Raw genomic sequence first — 22,988 nt, forward strand, 5'->3', positions numbered from 1 at the left:
CTTTGTTGGATAGGCACAGTCAGAACAAGAGTGAAAACCCTTTTTTGTTATCAGTCCTTCCCATTTCTACATGAGTCTGTGCATATAACTTACTATTGATGAGAACGTTTATGGGCTTATGTTAACAAATGCACAGTAGAGGTTTTTCAGCTGAATACCTCTGGGTGTCGGGAGGTAGGGTGTAGATGTGAGTAAGAAGTCCCTGAAGTGTGGATAAAACTTGCACATATATTGTTAATAGTGGGTGATAAAGCCCCCTACACCCTAGATCTGAGGGTGGGGCAGAAAAATCATCAACTTTGAAAGGAAAGAGGTACCTGGAGCTTGAAAGTTGGTACATCTAGGGAAAGCAGGGGTTGGTGGCATTCTCTCTCCTGGGGCTTAAGATAATGGACTCAGGCCTTTGTAATTTGGCACTTCTGGGCTCTGTATATTTGTATATTTTTATAGGTTTCGTGCATTTGGAGTTGATGTTACTTTTTCTCAAAAAGACAACAAAAGCCCTTTTGAGAAAAACCCTGTCTTTGTCTTAGTGTGAGCTCAGGAGCATCTGGGCAAGAACTGGTGACATTGGTAAAGACATAGAACTTGGGGGATCATTGACTAAAGCTTGTAATGAGGCAGAGAGAGGAGGAAAAGTAGTCCAGCACCCACTAGGAGGTCTGGTCTTGAATCTCAAGTAGGGCTCTTAAGTTCCATCCCTTTGCTGTTTGGGATCCTGTTTACTCATAACCACTCCAACCTCATTACCCCCCATGTTCTTGAAGGAAGGGGGTGGGGGAACACCTGAGAAGTTGGTTAGCATCTTAGTCCTCAGGCTTTTCCAGCAGGTGGTGCTGTGAATCAGGCCTTGTCTGGAGAATGTGACACATGTTTCATAGGAGATCCTTACTTTTGCTGATCTTAAAGGACTCCCCTTTTCCTTCTCCTGCACCTCAGGGAAGAAGAAGACAGAGATGTAGCAGCTGCAGTGAGGGCATCAGTAGCTGCACGTAGGCAAGAAGAAAAGAAATGGGTTGAAGATAAAGAGGATGGCAGCAGAGCGAAGAAGGACGAGGGGAAGGACTTGGAAGAAACTCGGAGCTCAAGGAGAGCCCCCAAGCCTTCTGCTGAGACCTCAGGTGATCAGTGGTGGTTAGCAGGCAGCTCCTGCACCCCACCGTTCTTTGTCTTCAAGTCTCAGCCTAAAGAGGAGAACTCACACCATTGTCCCTTGGTTTGGGAATGTTTTCCACAGGCAGGGACAACTTTCCTGCTCTGTAGCAGAAAATGGATTTTAAATACACAGTCAAGTTGCTTGATTGAGGATGGGAAAACTGAAATTTTTGGCTTTTTAAAAACTCTCAGCTAAGGGATTGTATTCCTTTGAAGAAAATAATAAGTCACACATACTTTAATATATGGGCCATCCTTTATTTTTAAGATCAATGCAATATTTGAAGTATAGGTAAGATTATATATTTAATCTTTCTAACTGAAGTAAGTTTAGAATAAGTTCTTCAAGAACCTTTCTGAGTCATGATTCCTGATGTATCTGACATCTGCTGCAGGACAGTTTTTGATGAGAAAGGCATGTTTTAAGGTCCCAAGACTAGTACATGAAACTTCAGAGATTTTTGTAGGAACATTTCCTGGTTTTTAGCACTTGCCATCATTTCATGTTAAAAGTTATTGTCCTTGATCCTAGCTCCCAAAGAGGCCACTGCTAATGGTCCTGCAAGCCAAGAGGACTTTGTGTCGTTTAGTTCGGCAGCAGGGGGAGCTCTGCAGAGGTATGTGGGGCAACTGAGCTGTTCTCTGGTCAGAAGCACTGGTTAAGATCCCGTGGGCACAGGGGGATGGGTTGGATCTTATAAGGGTTTTCGGATCTTCTAGTCCACAGGGAAGTGGGGGATGGGGCCCAAACATGGGCTCTTTGATGACCAAGATTCCTACAGAGTTTTTAAAGGAGTTAGGAAGTCTGAGTGACTCCTTTGGTGTCCTCCCTTAAGCCTTTTCTAAATAGCCACCCATTCCTTTCCCACCCAAGTGCTATCCAAGGGGTCTTTGCTTTGGAATCTCTTCTGTCCGCACGGGCCCATCTGGGGAGCGATGCCCTCTGCTGCCTCCTGCCGTGCATAAAAAGGGATGTGTGGTGGGTCTCCTCCCCTCTGGAGCACCAAGTTCAGGCTTTCTCCCAACTCCCTCCTCTCTGATGACCTGGGTAGGTCATGTGACATCTTATCTCTTGCTCTGCCTCAGTTCCCTCCAGCCAGCTTCAGTCAAACTTAAAGAAGAAGATTTCCCAAGCCTTTCCTCTTCCTCAGCTCCCACTGTCTCCTCGGGGTTGTCACTCACCTATACAGTCACTGCCAAGAAGACCTCAGCCTTCCAAGAGGAGGACTTCCCAGCTCTGGTATCAAAAATGAGGCCCAGCAAAGCTGTGTCCAGTATCACTTCGGCCTGGAACAATAGCTCTGGTAAGAGTGTCGTCCGCCCGGTGGCACCCGTCCAGGCTAGTTGCAGCCAGCTCCCAAAGAAACCCCCTTTGGTCACCAAAGGAGGCGGCAAAGCCAGCAAGAAGAATAACAAACCCGTGGTCTCCGATGATGAGGACGACAGCGTCGGGCTAACCACCCAGGAGTTCCGCAATGCACCCACCATGTTTGATGTCTCCTCCTTGCTGGCCGCGTCTTCCTCACAGGCTTTCATCAAAGTGAGCAAGAAGAAGAAGATAGGGGCGGAGAAGCAGAGCTCGGCCTCACCCCCTCCCCAGCCGCCGGTGCAGGAGGTGGCCGCCAAGCCAGCTTGGCGAGAAAAAGCTCCCAGCCCTGAACACGCAGTGGCTCCTGTGGCCACCGCTAATGGGTCAGAGAAGCCTACGGCCATTGTGAACGGACATTCGGAAAAGGCAGCCGTTGGCAGTGTTCCCAAAGAACCTCCAGGGCTCACAAAGCCACCAGTGACTAACCAGTGTCCTTTACCTCAGGAAGACTTCCCAGCTCTTTGCAGTGCGGGGCCTCCCAGAATGCAGCCTCCACCAGGTAACAGCAGTCAGGCAGTGTCCTGCCTGGGCAGAAGGGGGTGGGAGGAGGAAGAGGAGGCCAGACCTCAGGTGCCAGAGTGTTGGCTTAGTCCTAAAGGCCTTTAGGATCAAGAAATGTTATCGGTCAGTGCCTGTTTGAACCTGTTTGAACCTGGGAACTTTGGGACCTGCTGGGTGTGTTCCTGGCAGTATAGCAGATTTGTTGTGTCTGAATGGAGAATTCCTTTAGATCCCAGCTAAGAAATGACAAGTCCTGCCTGGTAGTCTAGCAGTGAGTCTGAGCTGGGGAGTCACTCCTCTGAGGTTTACAATTTCCTCAGCTGAAGAGGAAGAGGGAGACCATGTGACTCTTGATGTCCTTGCCATCTTTAAAGCTATGGTCCTGGGACCCTACAGCATGCCCTTCTGTAGCCTTGATGCTGACATTGGGTCATCTCTCATTTATAATCACCTCCATCCTGCTTTAGCCACATCGGCTTCTAAAGGATGAGTTGCTAGAGAATATTTTGTCAGGCTGCTGAAGCCCAGTGGGGCCCAAAGTCTTCATTTTAATTCATCGTGAAAGGAAGCGCTGTGTGCCCAGGAGGGAGCAGGGAGATATGTTACACCCCCATCTCCATGGTCCTGTGTGCATGCACATGTATGAGATTTTAGATCCCTTTGTATGGAGTTAAAGCTTTGGAAATTGAATTTTTCTGGTAGGGAAAATGTTCAGGAAGAAGTTTGTGGGAGTTATGGGGATTTTAAAAAGAAGTGCTATTTGATGGAAATGAATTGAATATGTGTGGGTGGGGGAGGGGTTCTGTGGGTTTCTCTGCCTCTTAAATGAAGCCTTCACTAAGTGAGAGGAATCAGGAGGACAGAAGTAGCCAGGTCCCCACCAGGATTTTCAGTACAGAGTCTCTGGTAGTGAAAGGTCAGGCTGTGGTGTGAGTCTTGTTGCTGGTTTCACTTTTAGAGGGAGGCAGCTCTCACATGGTGTGGAAGGTAGGCATAAACACTGCCTAACAGCTTATGAGCTCGGTAATAAAACCATCATGTGCTTGAGGATATGCTACTGCTTGGAACGGCAAGTTGGTATTTGTTTAAGGAGACCAGTAGGATGGGTTCATTCTGTGTGTGCCAAAGAAGCCGGGGCTGTCCTCAGAAGGTCTACAGCAGAGGTTCTTGTGACATCTTGATGGGATGGGGCTGGCCTGTGGAGCCTGAGAGAGGCCTGACTACCCTGTCATTCTATAGTAACTCAGGACTCAGGGGAAAGGGCCATGCTGAGGATGGTCCTACTACCCAGTACCTTGGTTAGAAGCAGTATCTTTAACCAGTGGTTGCTGCTGGTTTTTTTGGAAACATCCATGGAGTTCACTTGTGACTATCTGGTGCCATTTGTTGGCTTTTTCATAACAGTAGTCATTTTGCTCCTATGGGCTCTTCCTCTGGGTTTCAGTATTTGCTGCCTGCTTTATTCCCTGTCAGTCTCAGAAATCTGGCCTTTCCTGCTCTACTAGCAGCAGGTTTGGAAAAGGGGAAGCAAGTGTCCTTCTCACTCCCACCCAGTGGTGGCCCGTAGTACCCTTCATATTGTCTTCCTCTTCTCTTGTGGTTTTTTAGGCTTTAACTCTGTGGTGCTATTAAAGAGCCCCCCGCCACCTCCAGGACTGTCGCCACCCATTAGCAAGCCCCCTCCGGGCTTTACCGTCATCCCACCCAACAGCATCTCAGAGCCCATCTCCACCTCCATTAAAGAGTAAGTTACAGGTGTTGGGAGTGCTCCATCTTGTTCACACCAGACTCATCCAAATCTGTGTTTCAAGGGAGGGAGGAGGTGGGTAGGGAACCGAGACCATGGGGTCACCTTAGGGCAGGGAGCACTACTGCCCGTGGGAACATAACTCATCTCTGAATGTCCCTGAAGTGTTGTCCTGGTCATCCAAGCAGGGCTGGCCCACCCATAGGGGCTGGGGAGGTGCAGTCCCAGCAACTCTGCCAAACAGGTCCTGTTTCCTTCCCCCGCTGTCATTTGTAACAGACTTGTGCTCTGTCAGAACGCAGCTTCCACTAAAGCTTTTCATTTGGGATGTTGCCGTCCCCAGCCCTGTCGCTGGAAGCTCTCCTGGAGAGGACCGATTTCATTTTGCTCAGTGATTCTTGGTGTGGGGTCTGTGTGACTCAGAGGAAGCCCCGGATGTACATTCCTACTTCTGGCTCCTCGGTCCGCCCTGCGGATGAAGGACATGCCCCAGAAGTAGCTGCAGCAGCTGTGTGCTCAGGTGCTGTCACTCTCCGGATAGTACCCCTCGGGCCCTCCCTCCCGCATGCTCCGCAGTGAAATGCTCACCAGCTGCTCCCATTAGCAGAGGACACAGGCCCTCAGTCGTCACCCGACCACTGTGGGGTGGGAAGGCTGTGACACACATGTGCTGGACACAGATGCAGCTGCCTTGGGAGGAGCAGGGGCCCCACAGCAGGGCCATGGCATGGCAGGGGAAGAGCCCGCACTGGGAAGCAGGAGACCTGGGTTCTAGTCCCAGTTTTGCCACCAACTCACTGGTTGAGAGCTTGGGGAGTCCGTCACCTAGTGTCTCTGCGCCTCTCTTAACTTCTCCTCCTTAAAATGAAGGAGATGGTCTTCCAGCTCTTTAAAAAAAAAAAAAAAAAAAATTATTCTTTTCATTTATTTTCCAGGGTGAGGCTGGGAGTAATAGGCAGAGATTAACTTTTACTCCTTCTTCCCCCTACTTCTTCCTTTCTTTTCTACTCCCCTACATTTCTCTTCTCTCCCTTCTTTCCTCCTCTTCCCTTTTTATATCAGGCAAGGTCCCTGCCAAGGAACTTATTTGATACCTGAGAATTTCCAACAAAGGAACATCCAGCTCATCCAATCCATAAAGGAGTTCCTTCAGAGTGACGAGTCCAGATTCAACAAATTTAAAAGCCATTCGGGGCAATTCCGACAGGTCGGTGGCAGTGAGGCTTTTGGGGTGGGGGAGGAAAGAAGCAGGGAATAAGTTGATGGGGTATCTAGGAACAAAATGAAATGGACCTGGAGGTTTTATTTGGTTTTGTTTTATTTTCCTGGACTTTAGGGTCGTATTTCTGCAGCACAGTATTATAAGAGCTGCCGGGAACTCCTTGGGGAGAACTTCAAAAAAATCTTCAGTGAGCTCCTGGTGCTCCTGCCTGACACAGCCAAACAGCAGGAGCTGCTGTCAGCACACAATGATTTCCGGGTCCAGGAGAAGCAGGGGGCACCTAAATCAAGAAAGAAGAAGAGTGCTTGGCCAGCTAGCACCCCTTCTGAACTGGACTGCTGTATCTGCCCCATTTGCCAGCAGGTGCTGACCCAGGATGACCTGGGCACCCACAGAGCCCTGCATATTGAAGATGAAGAGTTCCCTTCCTTGCAAGCCATCAGCAGAATTATCAGTTAGCTTTCACCAAGACCAGCGGAACAGTCTCCACACCTTCTATTTGCACTTTTTTGAAATAAGGTCTGATAAGCCACAGCTGCCAGGAGTGTGGCCACCTGGCTGTCCCCCCCCGGGGACAGCCCCACACAGGGCCAACGCACACCTCCTACACACACTCTCTCCTCCCCTTTGCAGAAACCAAAACGCCAGAGCACCAAATGCCTCAGGAGAAGTAGACCAGGCCACCCAGGGTGGCTAGTAGGTTGGGCAGGGGGGGAGAGCCAGATGGGGTCATCTGCCAGGTTTACTTTGCCCCACTCAGTACACCGCCACCACCCGCCGTTCAGGAATACAGTTGGGTTTCTTCCGGAGCCAAGTAAAAGACTGCCTTCCTCCCAGAATGGGGATGATCTTGCTCTTTATTCTTTTACTTTTTATCAAGTGACTTGGGGGGGGAGGGGGGATAGTTCTTGTAGCCTGGGGGGGGGGGCCCTTTCCCTGGGGTTGAAGCCAGTGTCAGCCACACTGGGGCAGACCCAGAACCGCCTTCAGTCACACAGATCAGAGGAGCTTCCATAAGGAGAAGGAAGTGGGGTTGATGTTTGAGGGAGTGAGGCTGTTCAGTGTGTAAAATGGTTGGTATTTTTGTGATTAAAGAGCATTCAGAATGGAAAGCAGAAATAAAATTGTGCTACTTGAATTAGGATAATCTTTACAGGATTAGCCGAATGGGGGATCGAAAAATCTTTGACCTTTTATAATAAGACAATTTATCTCCAAATACATTTATTTTGCAGTACAGCATGTAGAATATTGTTCTAAGCTTTCTCTTTATCTAAGCAGTGGTCGCGATTATTTTAATTTGTATTTAAAAACAGCCATCTTTCTGATTATTGGATGTATCGATGAGGTTGAGTTGGAACATTAAAAACTGCTGCACATTGTTGCTTGGTGGTCCTAGTCTCTGCTTTTCACTAGAAGAGGAGGGATGTTCCCAAGTCACGGTCTGTTTTAGAATGAAGAGGCCTGGTTGGCTAGAGCTGGTGGGTGTCCAGGTCGGGTCATAGGCTCCTGGCTAGGGAAGACCAACGTCTGACCCATCAGAGTAGGGTGATTGTCGACCCATTCTCCTCTGGGTCAGGACATAAGTCTGCCCCACCTTGAGGTAGAACTGTAGCATTTGTAGCAAATTCTGTTAGGCCGCACGCACACTGTACCAAATCTTTGCTTAGAGGTAGTCGTGTTAAGAACTTCTTCTGCACAGACAGTGGGCAGTCCCCATCCATTTGAAAACAAAAGTGGTCATATGTGCTGTTAAAGGGCCTTGGTAACCTCTCCAGCTCTAGCCCCCCCCAGCCTTTTGGTGCAAATATTACAGACCCGTTGTGGGGCTGGGCTGTTTTTTGAGGGTTGCTCATCGGATCCACTAATGACCATTACTTTGCTAAGACTTTGTTTTTCACCGGCCTTTGGGTTATTAAATAAGAATCCCTCAAGTAGCTGGGAAGGAAGGAATGAGTAAAGTAGGTTCCTCCAGCCTGGCTGTGGATAATGTGGCCAGCCTGAGCAGTCTTTTTAAGACTTTTATTAATTATTCCCATGAAATGGACACCTTTTATTGTGGTTTTTCTCTTCTGTTTTAGATTTTCTAGGACGACACTAGTATTTCTTAGCTGGTTCTTGATTATAAAACTTCATTTTAAAAACTTTAATATTTCTCCCATGAAAGTCACTGCAATACTTTTATCTCTTCCCATTTACTAAAAATGGGGTTCCTGCTGTCCCCTCAGAAATCATCCTATTCTCAGCCCATGAGGAACCTTCTTCCAGGAAGATTTGAGGCAAGAAAGGGGGGAGGGGCTCTGCAGAACCACTACATGTCCCCCAACCCCAGGGAATTTTGATCCCCATTTGCCCAACCTCCCTGATTTTAAGATCTTGCTAAATGAGGCTCAGAATAGCTAACTGATGATAGAACCAGAACCCCAGTCCATGGCTCTTGGCTACTTAACCTTGTTGATCACCCTTGCTGAAAAAAATGCATTCCTGTTGTCGCCAGGCCACACTTTTGAGTTCATTCGCACTCTCTTTATTGAAAATAAGTTGCAGTTGGGACACAGACACTGAAAATACACAATCACAGATTGTTCTTTCAGAAGATATATATACAAAAAAATGTAAACTTTTTTTTTTTTTTTTTTTTTTTTTACTGACGGTTCCATACACAGTCCACCCTAGACTACAATGTACATAGTTTTACTTAGAACAGCAGCTTTGGGAAGCGGCCTGCCTTTAAAGAGAGGTATCTGGAAAACTTAAAATGGGCAAACCACATTTGGTATCCATTTGATATTAAAAACTAGTACAGAATTGAAGGGTTAAATGCAACAGAGTCCAGGCTGCTGAGCTCCAGCAAGGAGTGAGTGGTCCCTCTAATGAACTCTGTAAGGAGGGAAGAGGCCAGGAGGGTGGGCTGGGAGGGAGCACCCCCTGGTTGCTTGCCAGTGACCAACCAGCCCACCTGATGTGGGGAGGAGTTGGCAGAAGTTAAAGGAAGAGATGAGTTCTTCGAGATGATGATGACATGACAGCCTGAAAATCATTCTCATGTAAACAAAGTTCATCACCCGAACCTGTTGTGCACCTGCTGTTGAGAAAATGTCTGTGAGTGCTTGCTTCTCTCGGGAAGAGGCATTGCTGAGCCAGGGACAGTCATCAACCTGAGAGGAGGGTGGGCACGGTTGCTATATGCATACGTCGTTTACAGGACTGGAAATCCGAAAAGGACGGGGGGCCTGCCTTGGACAATCCTGTAGCTTCTATAACATCGATGATGTGTCAAATGCATTCGCGTTAGTTATTTAAATATGGAAAAGAGGCAGAGTTCTAGACTCTTTGCCTCCCTTTCATTTTCTCCCACCCTCAACAAGCACTCACACTTTTCCCTACCCAGGCCAGGCAAGGGGCATGTGTTGTTGCTCATGGGGGTCTCCAGTCCCTCTCGCATCCTCTCTGTAAAGTGATAGAGAACTCCCACAACGCCTGGACATATTTTTAGCTGTCAAGGGAGGCAAGAGGAGTATCAGTATCCGTGTTTGACTCCTTGTGTCTTTGCGAGAAGGCTCCCTTAAAGGCTCTGTGCCAGCTTGTGGGAGCGGAAGCCAGTGATGGGATGTCGGTGTGATGCTCAGAACTGCAGCAGTACGGGACATGCTTTGCTTCAGTTGAAGAGCAGGGCCCCAACCAAAGGCAAACACTGGCCCCTACTGACCAAGGGAAGATGGGACAATGGTTGAGAGGTGAGGAGGAGGGGAAGAAAGGTAAGGATCTGGGGAGTTAATTAATAGAGGAAGGCTAAAGCATGTTCTATAGCTACAACACCAACAACTCTAGGATTTCTCTAATGAGTCCATAAGAATACAGTAAATTACATTCCGCAGCGCCGGGCGTACTACCCTACCTGACAAACCACTGGCACGTGAGACAGACTACAACAGACACTATTTTAACAGTACTACCCACACCCAAAATTGCTATAAGGATCCCCTGGGTGGAAATTTGGGCACTCCAGGGCTGGGGGTTGTCCAGATCATGCAGTAGGGATTGGGCCAGGCCTCAGGGCATACTACCACCTTTGGTACATCTTGCTGAATTCTCAGCTCAGCCCCCCCCTCGATCTGCAGAGGTCCAGAGTCTTCCGTTCAGGCAGAAAGCCCTAAAGGAGTTCCCCCTTCTGGAAAGCCGGAGGCAGGCCAAAGGAGGTGGGTGGCAGGGCAGTGCTACCAGCCAAGCTGGCCTTGATAGAAGGCAGAGTGCTCAACCACATGTCCAGTGTTGTCTCGTGGTCTCCTCCCATTCCCCAGTTCTGTCTGTGGCAGCTAGTTTGGGGGAGGGGCAGAATCTCTAGCCCAGCAAAAAAGGATATGGGAAAAGTATCCCTGAGGCCCTAACAGGGATACTCTCCCAGGAACCTGGACTCCTGCCTTTTCTAGGGACATGCCCAGATTTCTGCAGCAGCCCCAACTTCTAGGTCACTACCAAGTGACGGAGGGGGAGTGAGCCACCAAGGGTTTGGGGGCACTGAGAATAGCCCTGACATCCACGGAAAGCCCATTGCAATCACGGTAATACATAGAGAGCAAGATAGAAAAATACAATATACCCAATGGACAGTATCTCACACACACAATCAATTTAAGGAACCGTTTAAATTGATTATTGGCTAAAATATTGACACACGTACCTTTTGTGCTGCTAAAATGAGTCAGTGTTCCCTCTAAGGAAAATATTGCTGCATTTGGTTTTCCCTGGGTAGGGGTCATGGGGCTCCCCTTCCTCAGCTGGTCCTTTTCTTTCAGACTTGGGAATGAGAATCCATGGGGCCTGGCACAGGATGGGGAACAGGCAGCTCAGCCTGTGAGGGAGGGATGGGACGGAGCACCCTGCAAACCCTGGGTCTTCTCTCTGGCAGAGCAGGGCTTGGCCACCCAGGTGGGTTTGGCTCATTCTGGAATCTTACTAGAGAAGGCCAAAAGAGATAGGATTGAGGTGGGAGGAAGAGGGATCAGCCTCTTCTAGCCAGGGACTGAAGCTGGGGAAATTCAGAATGTCCAACTTAGGTGGTCCTGATTCAGAGCCTGTGGGTGGGAGCTGGCCCTGACGGAGCAGAAGGTACTGAAGACTCAGAGGCCTGCCCCCAAGAGGGGCACAGCTGTGGGTGGGGTTAGGAGGCTAGTAGCACCCATCCTGCAAAGATCAGAAGCTTTGGGCTCAGCAAGTCCTAATCAGAGTTCGTGATTTCATGCTTACTTAACTCCACTCCTGTTTCTTTCACAAAATACTCCCTGCCTCCCTTCTCCTTTATTTTCTAACTTAAATATTCATTAAGGCCAGTCTGTGTTCAGATTATGGTTCTTCATTTCTCCCTCTTTCCACCTTCTCTTACCTCTTGGAACATACTTGATTGCCTACTTCCCTTCCAGCAAGCACCTAATTCTCCTTCCTCCACTTGATTTCTTATCTTTCTGCTCCTTTCTTTCTCAACCTTCTTTTCCCTGCCTCTTTCCTTCCCAAATGCATTTTTATTCTTTTCCCCTTTCCCTCCCTCCCACCCACTGGCCTCCTTTCCTTCCCCAACTCCCTTCTTTCCTTCCTTTTCAGACTTAGAGGGAACACTGTGTAATTATTTTGTTTGCTTAACCCTTAAGTGGTGAGACAAGAACCGAGACCACTGTACAGAGTCCACAAGACTGGCCCACAGGGACAGGCCATCGCTGTAGCCCAAACATGCTCACAGTACCCCGAGGCCCTGGCACAAGGTGGGCAGCTCTACTAATAGGCTGGCACCTGGTAGCCCTTGGGGCTGGTGTCTAGCGTCTCGGTGAACGGGGGGCTCTGGTAGGTCTCGGTGCCTTCGACGCCACTGCCTGTTGGGTATCCAGGGTAGCTGGTGCCGGGGGCTGCACTAAGCTGGTCTGTGGCAAAGAGTGACATGTCGGTGCCCATCCGGTATCTCTGCAGCGCCTTCACCACGAGGGCCACCTGTGTGGGAGGTCCAGAACAAGGATGGCTAATGTAGCGGCGGTGGCCAAAATCCCTAAATGGGCCACAAAGGGTCCCAAAGGTCAGCTGCCTCAGGAGCAGAGGGAATGTAGCTGTCAGGTAGGAAACGACTGTAATGATAAGGGAAAATGGAGAGAAGGGAGATCCAAACAAAAAAGAGGTCGAGAGTAAAAGATAGAAATTGCGCAGTATTGTTGGGTGAGTAGCAGTCAGGACACCTGCGATTTAGTCCTGGTTCTGTTTGTTCTCGGACAGTAGGTCCTCACTAAGGCCTAGAAACTACAAGAAACAGCCGGAGAATGCTGTGGCAAGAACCAGAGGGAGAGCGCAGAAAAGAGAGAGGGGCGAGGCCGCTGTGCCTCGGGCCCCGGTAAGGGGGGCCCCGGCTCCCGCCCCTGACACCGCACGGAGAGCTGCCTCCAGCCTTGGCTTCTCAGGCAGAGCGGGGGGATGCTGGGCCCCTACTCACCCAGGCAATGATGGAGAAAAAAGAGAAGGCGATGCCGGCCCGGGCTGCGTCTGCCCCCTGGTTCACTTCTTCACTCTTCTTGGTCTGCTGCCACTGGTTTGCCAGGAAACAGAAACATACGAACCACAGGAAGGACCAGAGCCCTGAAGCCAAAGGGGGAATGATACCTCAGATGTTGCCCCTCCATGAACAAAGCCTTTTCCTGTCCTCTCCAGATCCCCCCATGTTTCCTTCCCTTACTGGAACCTTTCCAAATTCCCGCCCCTTCTAAACCACCCCCCAGCTACTTTCAATTCCTACCACGACCCCAGGTCCTCCACTCTGAATTCCAAACCTAAACACCTACCTCTCACAAGTCCCCAAGCCCCCAACCTGATCCCCCTAGGCCTTCATTCTGACACCCCCCCAACCCCAAACAGCTCCCACTGACCACACAAGCCCAGGACACCTTTCCTGGCCCCTCCCAAGTCCTTATCGATTCCCATGTCCCAATGTCCCACACGTCGGTTCCTGAACCCCAAGATCCCCTTGTATTCCTTTGCTGCCCTATTGGCGAGTCCTTCAGCCTCCCACCTGAGAAGGCCAGGTCCAGGAGCACCGCCCGCCGCCGGTCCTTGACACTGCTGATCTCCTGGAAGTTGAGGTCAAGGACCAGGAAGAAGATGCAGGCAAAGAAGGCGATGATGCCGACGGCGATGCCGTAGTTACAGGCACCTTCATTCTTGTTGTAGATGCAGCGCAGCTCCGGGCTGCTCTCACTGTTCACGTAGCCCTCGTTTACAATGGAGCCAAACACCACGATGGAGAACACCTGGGGAGGAGAGCAGGGCCCAGTAGAGGGGGGGCTCTCTCTGGTCTGGCCCCCAGCCTGGACACTTCTCAAGAAGAGTGCCCTCAAGAGCCGTAGGCACGGAGGGAGCCTAGGGTGATTGAGGCGGGCTGGGCCTTCTCTTTGGGCTTCCTGCTGCTCCTCTGCAGCTTCCTGACTCAAGAACCCTAAGTCAAGAAATGGCCGGGGCTCCTCTCTTTGGCCCCTGAAGCCTCTGAGGAGAAAGCGGCTGAAGCACCTGGTCAGTGCTGACAACAGCCAGAGCGCCTGGGTGTGCGTGTGTGTTATGGGTGCAGAGCTGGGCGGGCGCTGTCCTTGATGCTGGGGACAGCCCGGTTCCCTCATCCCTGGCCCAGCCAGGGTCCGAGTCCTGCCTTGCTTGCAGCCCAGCATGATCCCTGCCCTGGGAACATGCAAGATGGGGAATGCTGACCCACATCACCGAGGGCTCGGAGGCTCCCTCAGCGGGGAGCCGTGTCTCTCCTGCCCCCAGACGGCCCTCATGAGGCCCAGGATCAAAGAGGAGCAGAGGAGCAAAGAAGTCCCGGCAGAAGGCCCATCCGGATGTTAACACGGTCACCTGTTAGAACTTTGTAGTGGTAACGTTTCAATGCGGAGGAAGATAGGGCTGTGAATTTCTATAACATTTATGCTGCCTCTGTGACATGGAAAAACTATTGGTTCCAGATTAACAACTAGCATTTAAAGGGCGCCATCCTAAATGCTTTACCGTGATTGCCTCATTTGCCCCTCATAGCCACCCTAGGAGATGGGTGCTACCATTATCCAACAGGGAAGTGACTTGCCCAGGGACCCATAGCGAGTGTCTGAGATCACACTTGAATCCGAGTCTTTCCGACCCCAGGCCCAGTGCTCTGCCCACTGGGCCACCTACCTACTGATGATTTGGGGAGAAGGAGGGAGCCCATCTCCTTTGTTTGCTGCCTTACTCCCTCTCTCTGCTGCCTGACCTATCCGACTCCCTGCCAGGCCCGCCACACACTATTCTGTCAGCTTCACTCTCCCTCCCTCACGGACTCTTGTTTGCTTTCTCCATCAAGGAAATTAATATCCACAGTGGGAAGGATAGAACAAAAGGACTAATAGGAAGGAAATTAATATCCACAGTGGGAAGGATAGAACAAAAGGACTAATAGGAAGTCCCAGATGAGTGAGGAGAAGGCGACTGAACTCAGCGAGCTCAAGAGGCCAAGGTGAATTTGCAGGGGGTTGCTGGGCCGCAGTCAGTGACCTCTCAAACATCTTGGGGGGTAGGGATGGGAATGATAAATGTGGGAGCCACACCCCGATGCACCACCAGTGAATCTGTGAGTGGAAGCCATTCTGGAAAGCAATTATTTCTAGCCACACTTGCTGTAGCATGGAAGAACTGGGAACTCATCCCATCAAGAAGGAAAGGGGCTGAACTGTTCCACAAGAAATGGTGAAGGGGTCAGTTTCAAAAGAACCCTGGAGAGACTGCATAAAGTGAGGCAGAGTAAAGGGAGCAGGACCAGGACAAATTATATAGTAAGAAACCACTCTGAAAACCAGAAGACTCCTGATCCACACAATACTGTAATCCATGATTCCAGAAGCTTGATATGAAGCATGATACCTACCTCTTGACAGAGGAGTGATGACTACACAATAAGAGAGACTTATAGGAAACAATCAATACAAAAATGTGTTTTTCATGATTAGGCATATGGCGTGGGTCTTGTCTTTTCTCCTTTTTTTCAATGGTAGGAGTAGGCTGGAGAAAAGAGAAAAATCTATCTAATTAAAATAAAAAAGGAAAAATGGGAGTATGGGAGAAGTGCCAATAGAATGAAAGGCAAATGTTGCTCCAATTTAAGAATGAGAGACAGAGACAGAGAGAAAGGAAGGGAAGGGAAGAAAAGGGAATAAAAGGCAAGAAAAGAAGGGGAGGGGGAAAGAGAAAAAGAAATGTTAGAGAGAAGGGGTTATGAGGCAGGAAGCTTGAGTTGAATTCCTATCAAGATTTTAGAACGCATTTCTCAAGAGGATGATTACTGAACATCTATAATAAAGAGCTTTCAAGGCCTCAAGAAAAAAATTTACATCACGCTAACCTTTCTTTTTTGGTGGGGAGAGCAGGAATACTAGACATCAGTCCATGTGTCAATTGGATTATAGGAGGCATAGTTTGCCCACATTTTAGCAAAGTATATGACAAAGTGTCTTATGCTATTATCAATGGGTAAGATGGAATTTATATGGGCTAGAGTAGAATTGGGTGTAAGAAGAGATGGTTGAATATACTTATATCAAAGTGGTATCTAGTAGGGTGCCCCTAAAATTCTGACTTTGCATTCTTTAATGCTTTTATCAATGACTTGGCTAAAAGTACAACTGGCACGTGTATTAGATTTTCCAGTAACACAAAACTTAGAGGGAACAATAACATATTGGATAAGTCTGAAGTTTTTTTTGTTTTGTTTTGTTTTTTTTTAATCTCAATAGGTTAGTTCAAATAAGATGAACTTTAGTAAGGACAAATCCTTTGGATCAGAAAAAATCAGTTTCATAAGAATAAGAGAACAGGATGGCTAGATAGCTGCTCATCTGAAAAAATATCTGGAGATTTTAGTGGTCTTTAGAGTTTAATGTCTGATTAATCAATAGTGACATAAGCAAAAGGAGGTGGTCAAGGTAATGCAATCTTGGGGCTGCACTGACAGTCAGAAAGGAGGGGATAATTCTATTCCACTCTAGTCATGCTATACCTCTAGAATTTAGTCCAAATGTGGATATTGAATTTTAGAAATGATACTGATGAGTTAGATGGCACAAAGAGTAAGATAACCAGAATAATGAAGAGCCTCATGAAGCTTAGCTTGAAAAAAATATGAGTTAATGGGAATATTTCCCACACACCTGCCAAACCAATATTCATTCCTCTACTTAAAACATCTTCAATGGCTCCCCTTTGCTTCTCAGAGAAAACAGAAAACTCTCAACTGACATTCAATACCTTCCACAGTCAGCCATACCACATCCTACCTTTCTAGTTGTTTCATTTGACTTCCCTGTATACATTGTCTCTCTCTGGTCAATATGGAACATTGGCCATTCCCCCTCTATAATACAAGGGATGCACTTCCCTGCTTCCTTCTACTCACAGGTCCAAGTGCCTTCTATGATTCCCTTATCTTCTCCTCCCTTTTCCCTTCCTCCTAGTTCTCAGTACTGTCAACCTATGGAAATTACTTCACATTCACTATTTGGTAAGCATACTTGGGAACAGCTATATGGCAAAGTGCATAGAGTACCGAGCCTGTGGTCAGGAGGATACAGCTTCCTGAATTCAAATCTGGGCTCAGACATTTACTTGCTGGGTGACCCTAGGCAAGTCATTTATCCGTGTTTGCCTCAGTTTCCTCATCTGTAAAATAAGCTGGAGAAAAAAATAACAAACCTCTCCAGTGTCTCTGTCAAGAAAATCCCAAATGAGGTCACAAAGAATCAAATTCAACTGAACAACATATACAACAAATGTAAAACCTCTTTGATGGTAGGAATAGATTTTTTGTTTGTTTGTTTTTATATCACAGTGGTGATATAAATAAATATTTATTGAATTGAAATCAATATGATATCTATCTACATCTAACTCTTCTCAGCAATATCTGAAGCAATTGCAAAACTTGGGATGGAAAATGCCATCCACATCCAGAGAGAGAACTATAAAAGACTGAATGTGGACTGAAACATACTATTTTTTTTCTCTCATAGGTTTTCCCTTTTGTTGATTTTTCTTTCATATCATATCAAATATGGAAATGTTTAAAATGAGTGCACACGTATAACCTATCAGATTGCTTGTCTTGGGGAGAGAGGTACATAAAAAGGGGAGGGGAAGGAAATTTGGAACAAAGATGAATATTGAAAAGTATCTTTACATGTAATTAGAAAATACTAAAGTAAAAAATATGTCTTGAAATATTTTGAGGACTTTTATGTGGAAACAAGATATTAAACTTATTTTACTTGGCCTTAGAAAACAGAATTAAGGAAAATGGATGGTTGGGGAGAAAGGTATTAGGCTGATTATAAGGGAAAACTTCCTATCCACTGAAGCTATTCAAAAGTAGAATGTAGAACAACACACACACACACACACACACACACACACACACACAGCCTTCCCCTGGGTTCTTCATCTCTAATATTTCATTTCACTATCTTGTCATAAGGATTCTGATTCTTCATCGCCAATATTTGAATTTTATAGTCCTGTAATCTGTATTTGTAATATCAGACATCTGAACATGTGCCTGTTGCTTGATAGGGAAGAGAATGAAACCACAGGATGTTTCTAGAATAGTATTTAGGTATGTGGTAAGATGGGAAATAGTGTTCCTTATCCAAACCGGAAGGCTCCAATGGATAACATACAGGGATCCTTCACTTTGTTCATTTTCTCGTTTACAACTTGCCCCTATTGATGGTAATGGTTATAGAAACAGAATATTTGAATTAGAAGGGATAGGTCTTATTTTACAAACAGGTAAACTGAGATGTGGGGAGAGGAAAGTGACTTATCCAAAAATGGCAGAATTGATATTAGAAACCAGGTCTTTCTTCTGACTCCTGACCCTCGTCTTTTCCCCTTGAAGAATCTGTGTGTATGTGGGGGGGGGGGGGGCGGGTGGGTATGTGTGTGAGCTTACCCTCTTAATTTCTCATGGCTTGTCCTACCATTTGAATCAATTAGATTGAGGGGAATAGGACTGGATTAGACAACCCCACCTTTGGGCCCTTGAAAAGACAGAACATTTTCTAACTGGTTATGCAAATACTTGCACCCAAGTGTTCCAGCCTCTGTCAACCCTATTTCCAATCTGAGAGGGCTTCTTGGAAGAACTGGAAGGAGTTAGGGTTAGGTTTATCTCAAACAGAGCTTCCTATGTGAAAGGTCCTACCTAGTCCTGTTGCCCAAGCAGTGTAAGATAGCATCTGCCTGGACCAGAACCAAGAACAATTTTGGGGGAAAACAAACCCAGGAAAACTAATTTGAAGATACTCAGACCCTGTTCTTTCCTCCCAGGCCCCAGACTGGAGCAGCTCTTGCTGTCTCACACAAAAGACATCTCACCTAATCTCCTTCCCTTGGGAGGTCCTTTTCTCTCTTCTTCTTGATCAAATAGTCCCATTCTAATAGAACTCAGAACTTTATTCCTTTCCTTTGCCTCAATAAAGAGCTGAGCATCTACTCCCAGGGCCTTGTTCACCAAATTGCACTAGCTTCTGACATGAATTTCGTGCCCTCATTTTATCATCTATTACAGGAAAAAGCTATGTCATCAGGCCCTTTGCCAACTAGGACCTTTTCCCCCCTCTTCTTTTATATTCATTAAACCAGGAACTTCTAAAAACCTCAACTTCTGATACAAATCTGCAGCCCAGACCTACCAAAACACCTAGTCCCTGACCTTTGGAATAAGCCTTCAGCCGACTCTAGCTGACTAGAACAGGATAGGGAAACAATCTTGCTTAGAGGCCTCTCAGTAGCGAGGGGTAAGTCCTTGAGACTGAGAAAAATGGCTGTCAAAAATCACAAGATGTTAGAAATCAAAGACGCTAGAGGTAGTTGTGAGACAGATTCAGCCTTGGTAATCAGTGGTCAAGGAGCAAGTATAGAAAGGAATGCCAGAATTTGGCCCTGGAGCCGAACAAAATTCAAAACCTCAATGGATTTTCCCTTTCTTCAGATCAAACAACAGCTTCTCCTAGAAGTTTTAGTGCTATCCCCATTCTCTTAACTCCCTAGCTGGGAAAGTCATTTATATTTTTGGTCCTTCCTCTAAATACTCTGATCACTTTCCAGTAGCTCCCAAGGTCCTGGGGTGTCCAAGCTGGCAACGTCCTTTCATCTTTCCCCTCCTTTTCACTCCTACTGACCCCACCCTAAATCAAGCCTGAATTATCTCTTGCTTGTACTGTTGTGATGTTTACTAATAGTTTACTCCTCTCCTTTTTTTTTTTTTTTTTTTTACACAGATATCAGGATAATCTTCCAAAGGCCCATAGGGCTGATTACTGCCCTGTTCAAAATTCTTCAATGGATCCTTATGCTTAGGAGATTATGTACCAGCTCTTTAGCCTTACATTCAAGATCAAACCAGGCTACTCTCCAGTTTTATTCTCCCTCTATGCCCCTGTACACACTGTTCCCCTATCCCTTCTTTCAAGGCTCCACCTTCCTCCAAGGGGCCTTCTCTGATTCCACCAGCTATGAGAACTCATCGCATTCATGCATGAATGACTCGTCCTTTTCCACTTGTACGCTCATATACCTGTTACTATTAAGTTCTTGGGTAAACTGGGTATCTCATGTCTCCTCCTAAATTGTAAACTCCTTAAGAATAGACTATGTAGTGCTTTCTCTTGGTATTCCTCCCAGCATCTAGGACATTATACCCACTAGTTCATAAATATTTGCTCAAAGGAATTGTTTTTACTTTGTAGACAGGTCCACTTCAATGAGAATCATCTTATTGGAGGTAGGAAGATAGAAAAAGGAAAAGATCTGAGAGTCCTCCTTTTGATGGGGAAACACGGGGAAACACCTCAGGGATGACCCCCTTTTGGGGAAGAGTTGCCAATCACTGCCCTATCCAGTCCCGACCCAGGCACCTCAACCCAGAAATAACTTGCAGAACTGACAGGTTCAGTCATCTTCTCCCCTTTACCCTCCCCCCCCCCCCCCCCCCCCCCCCCCGAGCAGCTCAAGGACTTTATAATATTCCTCCAGTTTCTGCTTCCCATAAAAGCTCTCAGAAAATAGGAACCTGAGAGAAAGGGAAGGGGCTAAATGAACTATCCACTTCCTAATTTACTCTGCATCTCAGTCAAGTTTCTTTTAAGTATGAATATACATATGCAGCTCATGCACACATGTATGTTTGACACACGGTCTGGTAACAGGGAAGAGTGGGAAGGACTAGATTGTGGATTCTGTCTATTCCTTGGGGAAAGGGAGCATCAGAAACTCCTCCCCCCTCTCAACACTGAAGGGAGGATGAAAAATCAGATGTTCCTCTGGCTCATCCTGGAGTGCTCAGTGAGGTCATTTCTGGCTTACCTGAGGGAGAAGGCTGCTCACTTTTCAGAGAAATGAAGCCTGTCTATTGTCCAGAGGGAGAGACTTAAAGCAGAGAGCTAGGGTGAAGGGATGATTCAGACGCATGCATTTGGAGCCCCCTGAAGTTTACCAACATAGGTACAGCTGGGGGAGGAGTGGAAGGGAGAGGTGATAAAATGCCTACCATCCAACCATCCACCAGGAAGGGGAACTAAAGGTTTTAAGAGAGGGGTAACTGGGTGAATGAGATACCTCCTCAGGGTCCTAGGGACATTTACTAAGTAATCCCTTCCTTTCCTCCTCATTTCTTCTCCCTGTTCCTGAAGCTGGTGGACAGCTCACCCTAGGACCAGCAGCTGCCCCCACCCCCGAGTCCTGGGTCTAGTCCTTGGGTGACGTCATCGGAACGTCTGAGGGCCCCTCCCAAAGGGTCTCAGTGAGGACATCCCTGGCTCTACGTGGAAGAGGGGAAAGGTAGATCATTTCTTACTCGGTGTAGTGATGGTGGTGGGAGGTAGTGGGAGTCACTGGTGGTAGAATGTATACAGTGCACCCCACCCCCAAACCTCGGCGTTATGTGTGCATGAACTAGGATGGGGAAGGAAAGAAAAATGTCTGCCGGTCCTGCACTCCCCCCCACCCTTGCCAGTCCCCAGAATCCAGAAAACAGGAGAGCTTGGGCGGGGAGGGACAGCCAGGTTGGCTGAAAAATACATGGTGGGGAGCGGGGACATAAGGGGTGCGGTGCTCAGTGTCCTCCCACCCCAGATTCGGGGATTCGGGACCTGTTCACACCGGACTATTTAGAGGCTCCATGACCCCTCAAATGTCCCACCCCCACCCCACCTACGCATTACCAGGCAAAGTGAACGCTGGTCCGTCTCCCCGCCACCCCACCCCCCATCCCCAGGTCTTCTCGGGGAAGGACAGCACCAACCCAAGGGAAGTCAGATCCTGGGCTCACCGCTCCCCTCGCCCCCGCCTAGGTCCATTTACCGCCCCCCCCTCCAGGAGACCCTCGGCTTGACAGCGAGCGCCCTTACCCAGGCCGTGATCCGCAAGATAGTCTGGGGGCGTTTGATGAAGCTTATGGGGTCCAGGGCGGCTCCAGCCCGGCCGGCTCCGAAAGACGCCCCCTCCATCTTTGTACGTCAGTCAGTCAGTCAGTCTTGCTGGCCCTGGACAGAGCCCCTAAGGATGCAGCCGACACTGCCACTGCCACTGATGCTGTTGCTGCCGCCGCCGCCGCCGCCACCCGAGCAGCGCGAGTCTCTAACCTGACGCGCGCCCCCTCCCGCGGGCGTGCGCACAAAGACCACGGGAGCGTGCGAAGGGAGAACCACCCCTCCCACCAGTCTGCTTCCCATCCCACTGCACAGCAGAGGTTTTTAAAGCTGTTCACTGAGAGTCATTCCCACCGAGCCCTCCACTTCCATCATTCCCTTAACCATGCCCCACTGAAAAGCCCTAACCAATGTCACTGCTCCCCCTCCCCCAATACTTCATTGGCCACCCTTTCTATCCTCTGACCGCGCCAGCTGACCATCCCCCACTAGTCATCTATACTGTGTTCCCCTTTGCTATTCCCCATTAACCAACCACTCCCCCCGCCCTCCTACCTGGATAGCCTCTACTAGCCATTCCCCACTGAATCTCTCTGGCTCTCTACTTCATAGCTACAGTTGTTTGCATATTATTCAGAGGTGGGGCGCTCAGCTCCCTTCTCCCCATCCAATACTGGTCACTCTCCAGAAGGACAGTAAGGGATAAAACTGAGACAGAGACCTTTCTATATTTACAGGGGAGGTGGGAAATCAGAAGCAAAAATATGCAATGAGAAAAGAGGGCGTCAGGAATGAGAGCTCAAGCCTCACTCGTTTCATTCATACAGAGAGGGACACTTTCTTAGAACCTGGGAGCCAAGGCAAAGCCTCCGAGTTCACACTCCCAACTACCGGGCACTCTCCAAAATGGCACCGCACCACTTGGTTTATTTGGGACCAGTCGATCACATTCTACCTCTGGAGCCCCGCCCCCCTCCCCAAAATATGGAAATCCTTGTCTTTCCATCAGACCAAACTCCCAATTTGCATCTGAGAGCTGGACAGGTTAAATTCTAACCTTGATTTCGTGACCTCAGGCATATCATTTGATTTGAGATCCAGTTTCCTCATCTGCAAATGAGTTTGGGCTGATTTCTTAGCCATGGTTGACTCATCTAGTATGGTTTGTGGGAGCCCAGAAAAGATAATTTTGGTGCCTCTTGTTACACAGAAGAAAGTTCTGGGTGATCTCTATTTTCTCTCCGTACGTTGCCCACTTTTCAGAGGGGTCTCTGGGAGGATGGGTAACAGTAGAGAAATGGCACCTAATAAGGTGTGGGTCTGTGGGAAACATCTTGAGTGTGCAGAGATGGGACAAGTCAGTCCCATGGAGGAAGTTTCCACTGACTTGAGACATCTTGAATCCAGTATCTCATTCCCCAAAATGGTAACCTTTTTACACTTTTGAGGCAATCTCTAATGGGCCCTGGCTGTGTGTTGGGATTCCAACCCCAAGACAGACCAGCTTCCTTAAATAGCCCG

General features: G+C 48.1%; 2 protein-coding genes across 5 annotated transcripts in view; one reads left to right on the forward strand and one right to left on the reverse strand.

Annotated features, from left to right (window-relative positions):
- The window catches only part of ZNF598 (zinc finger protein 598, E3 ubiquitin ligase), a 35,535-nt gene extending 28,157 nt beyond the window's left edge, over positions 1-7,378 (forward strand). For 3 of the 4 annotated variants that reach the window (XM_074279553.1, XM_074279551.1, XM_074279552.1), the window contains 6 exons: positions 940-1,121; positions 1,688-1,772; positions 2,242-3,023; positions 4,634-4,769; positions 5,835-5,979; positions 6,109-7,378. In XM_074279553.1, the coding sequence (XP_074135654.1) occupies positions 940-1,121; positions 1,688-1,772; positions 2,242-3,023; positions 4,634-4,769; positions 5,835-5,979; positions 6,109-6,453 (1,675 nt within the window). In that variant the 3' untranslated portion in view covers positions 6,454-7,378. Of the gene's footprint in view, positions 1-939; positions 1,122-1,687; positions 1,773-2,241; positions 3,024-4,633; positions 4,770-5,115; positions 5,293-5,834; positions 5,980-6,108 lie in introns of all 4 variants that reach the window. The other variant, XR_012484429.1, reaches the window with a different exon arrangement.
- Positions 7,379-11,524: 4,146 nt separating this feature from the next.
- On the reverse strand, positions 11,525-21,803 carry SYNGR3 (synaptogyrin 3). The gene is made up of 4 exons (XM_074279560.1): positions 21,447-21,803; positions 13,037-13,274; positions 12,464-12,606; positions 11,525-11,973 (listed from the first exon to the last, which is right to left on the reverse strand). The coding sequence occupies exons 1-4, from the start codon at positions 21,543-21,545 to the stop codon at positions 11,764-11,766; spliced, it is 690 nt and encodes a 229-aa protein (XP_074135661.1). The 5' UTR covers positions 21,546-21,803; the 3' UTR covers positions 11,525-11,763.
- Positions 21,804-22,988: the final 1,185 nt, after the last annotated feature.

Source organism: Sminthopsis crassicaudata, chromosome 1, assembly GCF_048593235.1.
Source record: "Sminthopsis crassicaudata isolate SCR6 chromosome 1, ASM4859323v1, whole genome shotgun sequence".
NCBI lineage: Eukaryota > Metazoa > Chordata > Mammalia > Dasyuromorphia > Dasyuridae > Sminthopsis > Sminthopsis crassicaudata.

Excerpts from the sequence above, each read along its gene's own strand:
- SYNGR3 (XM_074279560.1), bottom strand. The coding sequence starts at position 21,545 with ATGGAGGGGGCGTCTTTCGGAGCCGGCCGGGCTGGAGCCGCCCTGGAC. Across the intron at positions 12,607-13,036 it reads CCTGGACCTGGCCTTCTCAG|GGCTCTGGTCCTTCCTGTGG; the intron begins GTGGGAGGCTGA and ends CTTTGGCTTCAG. Across the intron at positions 11,974-12,463 it reads TTTTCTCCATCATTGCCTGG|GTGGCCCTCGTGGTGAAGGC; the intron begins GTGAGTAGGGGC and ends CCTCCCACACAG.